The 11947-nt window shown below is 47.5% G+C and overlaps 1 protein-coding gene across 1 annotated transcript; it reads left to right on the top strand.

Annotated features, from left to right (window-relative positions):
* Positions 1-254: 254 nt before the first annotated feature.
* On the top strand, positions 255-7435 carry GNL1 (G protein nucleolar 1 (putative)). The gene is made up of 12 exons (XM_036767499.1): positions 255-755; positions 1231-1393; positions 1737-1873; positions 2006-2157; positions 2337-2408; positions 3012-3219; positions 3392-3487; positions 3998-4192; positions 5055-5233; positions 5431-5593; positions 6597-6737; positions 7087-7435. The coding sequence occupies exons 1-12, from the start codon at positions 683-685 to the stop codon at positions 7323-7325; spliced, it is 1818 nt and encodes a 605-aa protein (XP_036623394.1). The 5' UTR covers positions 255-682; the 3' UTR covers positions 7326-7435.
* Positions 7436-11947: the final 4512 nt, after the last annotated feature.

The raw sequence follows: 11947 nt of genomic DNA, 5'->3' as shown, positions 1-11947 counted from the left end.
CTCCAGGGCAACCTAGTACTTCATCATCTTTTCCTCCCTCCCCTCCCTCCCCCTTTCCTTTCAGGAATGATCAACCTCCTTCTTCGGCTAGGTCTTTTTGGTTTAGCCTTATGTTTAACCTTATGCCCTTCCCCACCTCGCAAGTGGTAGAGTCCATTCACCCCACCAGGTGAGTGCGTAGATTCTCTCCAGGAACGAAGGGTAAGGATGGGTACCTCTCCCCCCTTCTTCGAATGGGAATTGGTATCGCCCGTGACGAAGTCAGTGCGGTCGGTCGGCGCCCCGGCGCGGCTCCCTCCTCCACACCCCCAAGAACCGCCCCCGTCCCTCCCCAGGACTCCTGAGGGACTGGCGTGTGGCCGGCGCGTCGCGCGTCTCTCCGCCCTTGCACTTCCCTTCGCCTCACACACACTCTTGTACTTTACTCGGAGGGAAGCGACTGAACCCCGCCACCCAAAGGACACCGGTGGCCCGTCCTGTGCCCTCCTACCCACAACGCACTCCCCCTTCCCCGAGGAGGCGAGACTTGGTCTGACCCTCCGCGTGACGTCACCGCGGAGCCCCGCCCCCAAGGGTCCCGGGCCCAGCGCTGCTGGGGCAGTCCGGGGGGTGTCGGTAGAAGCGAAGCGGCCGCGGCTGGAGCCCGGACAGGGCTGGAGACCAACGGGAGCCAGACCGGGCCATGCCGAGGAAGAAGCCTTTCAGCGTGAAGCAGAAGAAGAAACAGCTGCAGGACAAGCGCGAGAGGAAACGAGGCAAGGGAGGGAGGGAGGCAGAGGAGGGGGGCGGGGCCTGACTCCTGTCCATCTGGACGCAGGGATGAACTCTACATCTGGGGGGGGGGGGGGCGCAGAGCCAGCCGTTTCCCGGCCAAAGGAGAAAGGAGAAAAAAGCCTCCGACCTCCCCCGCATCTGGAAGAGGAGGGGATGGACGGAGAGCTCTCCACATCTGGAGAAGAGAGGGGTCCCTTTAGTTGGAAGAAGAGGGGCCCCCACATCGGGCGAAAGGGATGCTGGAGATGGGAAAGAATTGCATTCTACCTCCTGGTCCTGGGAGGCTTCCGTTGTGGGGTGTGGAGGAGAAGGAAAGAGAAACTGGGTCGAGAGGCAGAATACTCGGGTCGATATGGGGGGCAGAAGTTGGGCCGTAAGGGGAGAGCTGGACGAATCAGATGCCTGTGCCCATGTCTGAGAGCTGGGCGTCAGGTGATACCCTGTGCCTGCCTGTAGGGCTGCAGGATGGGTTACGCTCCAGCTCCAACAGCCGCAGCGGGAGCCGGGAGCGGAGGGAGGACCAGACTGACACCTCTGATGGAGAATCTGTGACCCAGCAGATCCGTCGCCTCAACCAGCAGCCGACCCACGGCCCTGGCCTTCGCTTTGACCCCAATAGGTAAGGATGGGGAACTCGGCACTTGGGATTTCCCCTCATTGCCCTGAAAGTAAGTGAGAGTAGTGTGTTCGTGGAGGGAGGTGAAGTAGAAGGGTGAAGATAGGCTGAGATAAAAACGCTGAAGGAAGGACTTTAGATTCCTTAGTTATCTTGAGGGCATTTGATTCTTTTGAGAGAGGGTGGAGAAAGTTTTTATCTGTAGAAAAGTGGACTTTGGAGGTAAGCAGAAAATTAAGATACCTGGATCCTTACAGAGAAAATACCCTTACAATTTTGAAGGGGAATCTGGAAAATTATGACTTGTGGACACTATATACTAAGTTGAATACTTGGGTCTCCCCAGATACCGACTACACTTTGAAAGAGAAAGCCGGGAAGAGGTGGAGCGGAGAAAGAGGGCTGCCCGAGAACAAGTGCTGAAACCTGTCAGTGAGAAATCTCTGGAGCTTGACATCGGCGACATCTACCATCCAGGCTCCAGTAAGGATTGAGATGTGGGAAAGTTGATTCTCAGGGGAGTAGAAGATAGAAGGGACAGAGCTGGCAAAAAAATAGTGCCAGATATGTGGGTCCTGAAAGCACCCACACTTCCCTTCTTCTCTGCTTTCGCAGACCTAGACTTTCCCCGGCGACCCCCTTGGAACTATGAGATGTCCAGGGAGCAATTGATGAGCCAGGAAGAACGGAGTTTCCAAGAGTATCTGGGAAAGATCCATGGGGCCTATTCCTCTGAGCAGCTCAGCTACTTTGAGCACAACCTGGAGGTAAGATAAGAGCAGAGTATTACATGATCCACCTGGAGAGTTGAACTGTCCCTGAAGAAGGGAGAGTGGGGTAGGTGACACATGCACCTTTGTGAAGTTGCGGGTACATGGTTACAAGTTGTCACTGATCTGTAACTAGCAGCACAAGGTTGAGATTTTCCTGACCTATTTTCTTTCAGACTTGGCGACAGTTATGGCGGGTGCTAGAGATGTCTGATATTGTCCTTCTCATCACAGACATACGTCATCCAGTAAGTGAAAGATTTTTCCTCTCTTTCTCAACCTGAATTCCATAAGACAGGACTCTAGTCTTTTTCTGCCGAACAGCCACTTTCTTAGCCAGTCCAAACTACTTTTTGTAGCTTTGGAGGGTGGAACAAATTCAAGTCCTTCTCTAGGAACTAGCTAAGTAACTCTTTTTCACATCCCTTCCTTCCTTCCCAATACTCTCTCCCTTACTTTGACTTTTCAAAGTGCTGTGAATTAAATAACAGCACTTCTCCAGTTGTAACTTCTTTCTAGTTTAAGAGTAAGAAATAAAAACTGTTCTACCCTCCGTCCTGCCTCTGCTGTTTATCCAGTTTATCTGGTCTTCCTGTTTCACTTTTCCTGTTCTCAAATGTCTCTCTCTTATTCCCTGATGCCGACAAACTAGCTTTACCTCCCCCAGAATGCCTTTCTCTTGAGCGTTCTTTTGCCTTGAGTTCATTGGATTTCTTTTACTCATTTGGCTCTCTACTGTCCTACAGCCACACAAGTTGATGCCTATAAAATCATTCCTAGTAGATCAGAGAGGGAGGAATTAAAGGTTCATTCCTACTTCTTCATACCTTCTCCCTCCCCCTCCCCCGCAGGTCATCAACTTTCCCCCAGCCTTTTATGAGTATGTGACAGGGGAACTAGGGCTGTCACTGATACTGGTGCTGAACAAAGTAGACCTGGCTCCCCCAGCTCTCGTTATAGCCTGGAAGTATCACTTTCGCCTGCACTACCCCCGGCTCCACCTTGTTCTCTTCACATCTTTCCCTCGGGATCCCCAAACCCCACAGGACCCAAAGACTGGTGAGTGGAATTTGGATAACATAGGGATGTGTGGGAGAACATATGGAGCCCTCTGGGGGGGCTTTATGGAATGGAGGTAACAAACAGAGATCAAGGATGACAGGAGTGGAGCAGGAGAAAGGGACAGGATCTGGCCTTCATTGTCCCTTCACCTCTCCCCTTCTGTCTTCAGTCTTGAAGAAGCGCCGGAAGCAAGGAAGGGGCTGGACTCGTGCCCTGGGACCAGAACAGTTGCTAAGGGCTTGTGAGACCATTACTGCGGGAAAAGGTCTGAGTATATATTTGAGGGAAGGTCTGAAGAGGGTTGGGGAGGGTCTGAAGTCAGCCTGTTAGTTACGATAATTTTAGGAGAATCAAGGGAACTAGCAAAACTGGCCGAATATCTTCCACTGTCCACGGTATGTGTGGACAGGTGGGGCCCTTGGTTGTTTTTCCTCCAGCAGAATCTTCTTGGTTACTTTTTCGTTTTTTGCAGGGGGGTGGCCTGAATCTGTGATTTCATTACCATAGGAAACTCCCTGTGAAGGGCCTCTCTCTAACAATGCAGATCTGCAACTGCTTTATAAGTTATTTGGTCTTAGAGAATTGCCTGGGGTAATATGAGGTTCAGTGATTTGCTCTGAAGGATTTGAACCTAGGGCTTTCTAGCTCTGAGTTTACCTCTTTGTCCACCATGCCATGCTGTTTTTCTTGTTATACTCTCCGGAAACTTAAGCAAGGAAACAGGTTTTTTTCCCTAGAAATCTGAAAACTCCCAATCTGTCTCTCCCTGTGGCAGTGGATTTAAGCAGCTGGAAAGAAAAGATGGACCGGGATGCAGCTGGAGCAAGCCGGGAGACTTGCTCAGGGGAGGAAGAGGAAGATGAAGAAGGACCAGCAGTGTTGGTGGAGCAGCAAACAGATGTAGCTCTGGAGCCAACTGGCCCAACCCGAGAACGATATAAGGATGGAGTTGTGACTATTGGCTGTGTGGGTGAGGAAGCAGGAACGGTGTTTCTCATTAGCGTCAGGAGGTGCAATTCTGAGTATTTGGGGACTGTGTAACTGAGTATGAAGGCTTGGTAGTCTCTAAGAATCTCCTCTCCTCAGTTTCAGTTTGCTGGGCCAGGGTGGGGTGTGACCCAGACTATTAGTAGAATCTGTTACCTAATAGAAACTGTTCTTCTCAACCAAGGGGCTCCTTTGAGAAAAGAGGCTTAAAGCTTAGGAGGGTGGATAGAATAGATATTGCAGTGGTGACCAGATGATGAAAGCTTATCTACCTAAAAAAAAAAGGCTGTTTATAGGTTGTCTGTTTTATTGAAATAATGTTTGAATATGGGAAGAAGTGGTGGAATAATGGAAAGGCCACTGGACTAATAACATTTTTTCTTCCTAGCTCTGCCTTTGATTAGTTGTGGGACCGTAGGCAAGTCACTTCCCCTGTTTCCTCATTTGTAAAATGAATAGCGTTAGACTAGATGAACTACCTCTAAGGTACTGTCTAGGATTTTCTGAAATCATCAAAAGGCAAGTTTCTGTGATTGGTGGTATTAAGGAGACCAAGGGATTTTTCAGATTAAAAAGGGCAAAGGGTACACCATAATTACTTGGAGAAAGAGGAGCAGACAATTGTATCTCTCTGAATATTTTAGTGGGTGGGGTTGGAGCTGGTAGGGATGAAGTGTCTCCTGGTTTGCCTGTCCTTGGCACAATTTTTTCCTGACCTCTGTTTCCCTTTGAGCTGTGATTTGATCATTCCCTCTCTCTGACTAAACTTGTAACTGCCACAGGTGATCTCTCACCTTTCTCCTCCTTCCTCGTTGCTCCCCTCACTGCTCTTACTCTTCCCACAGGTTTTCCTAATGTGGGAAAGTCGTCCCTGATCAATGGGCTGGTTGGGCGGAAGGTGGTGAGCGTTTCCAGAACCCCTGGCCACACCCGTTACTTTCAGACATATTTCCTCACACCCACTGTTCGACTTTGTGACTGCCCTGGCCTTATCTTTCCTTCCCTGCTGCCCCGACAACTACAGGTGTGGGGACTGGAAGGTAGGGGTGGAGGGAGGCAGATATGCTAGGCTTCTGGGCACTGAGGAGGTTAAGGGCTAAAGGAGAAAGGGTATGAACTGTGAACTAAAGCCTGGGTTTCTAGTTCCCTGAAAAGAGTGAGAGATGGGGCTTGGGGTCAATAAGATGTTGGGTCTCACTAATCCTCTGGATCTTGTCCTAGGTCTTGGCTGGGATCTACCCCATTGCCCAGATCCAAGAGCCCTACACTTCTGTGGGGTACCTGGCTTCCCGAATACCTGTCCAGGCGCTTCTTCGGCTGAGACACCCTGAAGCTGAAGAGTCAGGGCATGAACCCCCTTGGTGTGCCTGGGATATCTGCGAAGGTGGGTTCTACAGGCTGCCTACCCTTGTAACACCATCCCTGTCCCCCTGCATTGTTTTCCCCATTCTGTCAGTCACTGTTTCCTCCTTTTTCCTCTCTTAGAGGTAACATGGTGAAATAGAGCATTGCAGTTGGAGTTAGGAAAACCTGGGTTCACATCCCCCCTCACTCAGTGGCCGTATGCCCCTAGGCAAATCATTTAACCTACCCAGACTCAGCTTCCTCATCTAAAATGAAAGGATCAGGCTTGACCCGTAAGCTCCCTTCCCGCTGTAAATCCATCATCCTGTGCTCTTCCTGCCTTTTCATTACTACTGGTCTCATTCCTTGTCTCCTCTTTCCTGTCCTCCCCTATCCTGTCTCTTGTCCTTTCTCCAAGATTCCTTTTTGTCTCCTTTAGCTAACTACCTCTTTGGCTTTAAATATCTTAGAGAAAATTTAAATAAATGAATCCTAGGAATTAGGGTTTTCAGAGGTCATCTTGTTCAGCCTTTATCTGGAGCATGAATTTGTCTCTACAGAAGCATAGTTTCCCAGCATCTGCTTGAATACTTCCAGTGACAAATCAGGGCCTCACAAGCCAGTCGGTTCCGTCAGTAAATAGTTCTAATCGTTAGAATATTCTTATATTGAACAAAAGTATTTTCCCCCTCCCTCCCCTCCCCACACCCCCCAACACACCCCTGGTAGTTCCTACCTTTTGGTTCAAGTGTTCTGCCTTCTGGAACTATATAGATATACCTAATTTCATCTTCCGAAAGATATATCTCTCAGGACTCTCTTCAGTCATTCCTTATTCAGGTTATGCTTTCCAACTCCTTCCGCTGTTCCTTATATGGCATGGTTTTGAGTACCCCTCATCATTCTAGCCCCCTTCTTCTGGATGTGCTCCCACTTTTGTCTCTTTTGTTCTGGGCTTATCCTTTTGGGAAGGCCTGTGAGGCTGCAGGGTAACTAACTGATTCATGCCCTCTTATCTCTCCATCCCTCTGCCTTTCCTGTAGCCTGGGCTGAGAAGCGTGGTTACAAGACAGCCAAAGCAGCTAGGAACGATGTGTACCGAGCAGCCAACAGCCTCCTTCGGCTGGCTGCTGACGGACGGCTCAGCCTTTGTCTTCGTCCACCTGGCTACAGTGACCAGCGAGGTAAAAGGAGCAGGCTTGCAGTTCCTAGGGTCTGGCCTTCCCCATTTGCCTCCCACCCAAATCCCAGCCTTCCTTCACCAATGGCATCTAACCTGATAGTCCTTGTGTCTTTCCTATATTGCACCTTGGCATCTGGCTTTCTGTGGCTTCCTTCCCTTAGGGGCTCAAGTCTCCTGTATTTCTCGCAGCTCATTCTCTTACCCCTCTTTCACCTTCTTCCTGCCCATTGCCCCCTTTCTTTCAGGCATATTTCTATTCATAGGCTTTCTTCTTTTAAAGGATCCAGACATCCTTCCCTCATTTCTAACTCCTCATCATCCTCTTTTTGTCTCCTCCCCACTCCCTCTAGCCTCCTGGGAGTCCCATCCAGAAACCTTGGAGCTGGTGATGATGCAGGGGAGGGTGGGACTGTCGGGTGAGGATGAGGATGAGGAAGAAGAGCTGAGCAGTTCTGGGGAAGAGGAGGGAGAGGAGGATCGAGATGCCGATGAGGAGGGTGAGGGAGATGAAGACACCCCCACCCCTGCCCGGCCTTCACACCTGGCAGGCCCAAACCCCTATGCTCTGCTGGGTGAGGATGAATGCTGAATCTCCATCCTTTATTCCTCCCTCCCATTCAACATCCATGCTCTTGGACTGATCAGGGGATACCCCTTTTCCACCTCCCCAACTGTGAATAAAGATAACCTGGTTCGTTAGCCCCCTTGCCATCTGGACTAAAGCCAAGGTTGAATTGTTATCCTAGCAGTTGGAGGTCTCATCCTAACCTTCACTCAAAGACCCCTTCCTTCAGGGGCCCTGGTTAATAATAGTCCTTTGGAAATAGGGTCTAATACACTGAGTCCCTATTCCCATCTTTATTTTTCCTAATCTCTTGTTTCTAAAGAGCAGATGGGGGACAGTTCCTGCCAGTGGGATCTGGTCTAATCCCAAGCTCCTCAGTGTAGTACACAGAAACCCTTCTCTTATTATTCTGGAGTTGGCACCAGACCCAGATCTCTCCTACTAGGAGAAGGAACATCATATTCAGGGAAAGCCTTAATAGACCTAGGATGTATCCTAGGGAAGCCATTCCCTAGTCCCTGTGTGGAGGTCAGAGATAGAGCACTATGTTATCTAGATGGTAGACTCAAGTACGTTAGCTTTCTTCTGAGGGACCCATTTGGGCAGATGCTAACAAGGAAAGCTCACCCTCAGGCACCCACATTTTAATATTGAAAAAGTTTGGCCTCCCACAGTTCTTGACTGCACCTTTCTTAGGACTTTCTCTGAGTGCAGAAATAAAATAGTTTCAGACATTAAAATGTACCAGGTGATTAGGAACTGGTATGCGAGGGTGAATGGACATGGTCCCCTACATGAGGTCATACATTTTAAATGCTTTAAGTTGACAAAAAGTAGGAAATCATTTTGTTGCTAAAATGTTTCTGAAAGCCCTTATCTTTGATGGATATCTGACATACAGAGGCCAGAAAGGGAAAGACAGCCATCCTTCGGCAGTGAGCTCCTGCTCATGTACCTGTCTGTGTCTGCTTTAGTTTTGACTTCAGGCTGAGTAATAGAGCCTGACTTGGGTCCAATGGTGGGAGTTGGGAGGGATCCAGTGCTGGACCTTAGGCCTGACTGGCCATAGTCAGCTTCCCAGGATACCAGCTCTTTTCTAGAGAACTTTGACATTAAGCCACCAGAGTTTTTGGCTTCCACTGTTTTTAATCTCTATGAACACTGAATCTGAACTTGAAGTACCAAACTCTTTAAATTTCCTGGATAAAGAGATGACTTGACTCTGTGTTCGAAAATTAACCCAGACCCAAATTTCCTATCATCCTTCCCCTGCTGCTACTAATACCAAGTAAACGCCCAGTTCTGGCAGCAGCATCCCACTTGTCCTCCATTTCTACATAGTACAAACCTCAAGAATGTATTTTCTAAGGTCTACTTATTAGGGAAAAGAATACACAATTTGAAATAATACAACAGGATATATTTGAAAATATTTAAAAACACTTTACCGACTCCCAGACTAAAGGACACAATCTTGTCTAACCTAATTTTTAACAAAAATTTATCAGACCGTGGACACTGGCCCATATTTCTCTCCAAGCCAGAAGCCCCAGTCTGTGGTATCTCATTCACTTAGTGACCCTAGACAAGAACGTTAGCTTCAATCCTAGTCCAACTTAGGGATTCATTTGCCAGGGCTCCCTATACGTATTCCTTGTCCGTTTGCAGCCCTAAATTCAATTATAGTCAATCAGGAAACCCTTGGAATGGCGTGTTGAGTTTGTGGCATGCCCATCCATAGTACTCTATAACCACATAGAGTGAGGGATTGAGTAAAAAGAATTATCATTTATTTCCTGCCATCTCAGGATTTTATCATAATGATTGGACCCAAAATACAAGTCACCTCCAATGTTAACAAAAGATAATCCCTGTTTATTTGAGCTTTTCAGTGTCGAATGTCCAGACAATTATTTCCTCTTACATCCCTGAAAACAGTTAATGCTTTAGTGTGGTATCACTACAGGGCATTAAGAAGTTTTATTAATGCATTTTTAAAAAACTAACATTACTGTCACGTTCCAACCACCACCCCCCACTCCAGATCACTCCCTCATAACAAAATACAATTAAGCAAAAAAAAAAAATCATAAAAGACAAAAATCAGCACATAGGCCATATCTGCAAACCTCCGTCTTGCCCCATGGCCACAGCTCACTAGCTCAGTCTTCCCTGGTAGGTGACTTGCTTCACCATCAAAGGGCATTTTCCCATGAGCTGCATAGGCCTCTAAAGCTGAGGAAGAAAGGGAAGCAACAGGAAAAATGAAATAAATGACCAATCATAGAAAAGCAGTAAAAGAAACTTGTAAGGTGAGGAGAACCCAGGTGAGTTTTTTGTTGTAATTTTTTTTAATTTCAACAAATATTAAGTGCCTCTTACTTACAGAGTATTGTGCCAAGTACTAGGAGAGATGTAGCTGAATCAGAGATGGCTTCTGCTGTATTGGAGCTCCTGGTCTCAGACAGGAATAAGGTAGCCACACCTGACAGTTAACTTGTCCCCTTCCTCTTCCTTATCTGGAAATGCCCCGTTTTCCACTTCTGTAGACAGATAATAGGCTGCTGGAAGTCTTTGGTCATGTCAGGTCAAATAACAGGATGCTTTCTGGAGAAAGTGACTTCAAAATTTGGCTTTAAGGGATAAATTGAAATTCTGCTAGGAAAAAGGAAGAGAAGACACTTTGAGGAATAGAAAACCCTTAATAAGAAGAGCAAAGGGTGGGCTGGACAAAGAAAGCAGAGACCCTGGAGTATTAGACACGGCTTCAAAGGCAGGGTGGCACCAGACTGTGGCGGGCCTGGAAAGCTAGGTGACACTCTTGAAGTTTGCCAGGAATTAAGAGTGGACGTCATTTAGGTCTTGGCAGAACCTTCTGCCGAATCCATCACGGCCCTGACAGTTAGTCTTCTCTAGGCAATAAATCATTGTGAGGAAGCAGAAGGGACCTCAGTTGAGGGCCCATAAGGAAAGAATAGTCCCTCCCCCTTCCTTCTCTGAGACACCATTCATCTCCCATCCTCACTAGTTGAACCTAAGGCCGAAGAATGAACACCAGGAATCTAGTGTCATCGTTCTTTGCTTCCCTCATTCCCAACCCTTCAGAGGCCTTCTGAAATGCATCCTCTTGACCCTGCTTCAGTCAGCTAAGCCTTCTGCCAGGTACCTGCCTAGCCCATCACTTTATGCCTGCTCCCTACTCAGACACTCAGGTGCCTAGGTCTCACCATTCACAACCGAGGTCCCCTAAGAAGCTAAACTTGTAAGTGACGTAAAATAAAGAAGGGGGTAGAAAAGAACAATATACTCAGTGGTTACTAGAATGTAAGTAAAGATAACACTAAAAGGCAACAAAACTCAGGTTGAATACAATGGACAAAGTTGGTATCAAGCTATTAAAGCACACTTCCTTTCTGTGAATAATGGATAAACTGAAAAAAGCATGTACTATCAGTCATCACTATAAAGTGGTATTGTGCAATCAGTGTTGGGGGCGGTGTTCTTCAGCTGTTTGGAGGCAAGTATTTGTGGTGTCAAAAACTATCAATACTAATAAAGAATAAATAAGCAGATTGCTCTAAAAGAAAAAAAAATACCAGCCATGGGGCTGATTCTGTACTGTTCCCTAATTTTAGTGTATGCCAGATTTCTGCCCTTCCAGCATCTTGCTCTCGGAATTAGTGAGGGATAACCAATCTATATATGCACTGTTGACTACAGTAGTTGGCTTTGCGATACAGGTACAGCCCATAGGATAGGGAGCCCAATGAACACATCCAAAGAATGTGGTAGGATATTCTATTCCTGGGCTTGAAATGTATAGTGCCTCGCCCATAATAGACACTTAGTAAATACTCTATTGAGATGTTACACTTTTAATGCCAACCAACAGCCCTAGCTGAACTCTAACCTACAGCTAGATGGGAGCGTCTGGACAATTCTGCCTCTTGCTCCCTGCCCGTACATTGTGGGAATTCCAGGGTATAGAGAGGCAACAGAAGTCAGACTACTTAGCAATTAAAGCAGCTTTTATCAAACCGCCACAGGATGCGTAGCAAATATAGGACAATTCTAGACTAGGGATACCTATCACGTCATGATGGGGTCACGAGTGGCACCGACTGCTCGGTTGCACAGCACCTACGTAGAAGGTGCTCATAACGTTCTTCCTATTATCGAGCACATCCCTGGTCAGCTCCAGCACTTTCAGGGGGCTCTGCAGAGGCAAGCAGTGGGAGAAATGAGAGAGGGGTCACAGCCTCACCTTCCATTGTTTTCAGATGAGTGTGGGGCTGACTCAAATTCAATACAACCTCTACAGGGCTAGGGTTGCTTCATTTGTTTTACTAGAGGCATCTAGGTGGCACGGTGGTTAGAGCCTGGGCCTGCAGTCAGGAGGACCTGAGTTCAAATCCAGCCTCAGACACTTGACACACTAGCTGTGTGACCTTGGACAAGTCACTTAACCCCAATTGCCCTGCCTTCTCCCCTCCAAAAAAAATAGGATAATAGCACCCACCCACTTCTCAGGGGCTTTATGAGGATCCAATGAAACAATAATTATAAAGTGCTCCGCACAATACCTGGCACATAATGCTTTATAAATGTTAACTGCCTTTATTATTATTATTAAAAAGCTACATACA

Source organism: Trichosurus vulpecula, chromosome 7 (assembly GCF_011100635.1).
Source record: "Trichosurus vulpecula isolate mTriVul1 chromosome 7, mTriVul1.pri, whole genome shotgun sequence".
In the NCBI taxonomy this organism is placed as follows: domain Eukaryota; kingdom Metazoa; phylum Chordata; class Mammalia; order Diprotodontia; family Phalangeridae; genus Trichosurus; species Trichosurus vulpecula.
The sequence above is the reverse complement of the archived record's forward strand: the minus strand, read 5'-3'. Positions and strand labels throughout refer to the sequence as shown.

Bases quoted from the DNA above. Each gene is read 5' to 3' on its own strand.
- GNL1 (XM_036767499.1), top strand. From the start codon at position 683: ATGCCGAGGAAGAAGCCTTTCAGCGTGAAGCAGAAGAAGAAACAGCTG. The intron at 1,874-2,005 runs GTAAGGATTGAG...CTGCTTTCGCAG, and splicing joins CATCTACCATCCAGGCTCCA to ACCTAGACTTTCCCCGGCGA. The intron at 2,158-2,336 runs GTAAGATAAGAG...ATTTTCTTTCAG, and splicing joins ACTTTGAGCACAACCTGGAG to ACTTGGCGACAGTTATGGCG.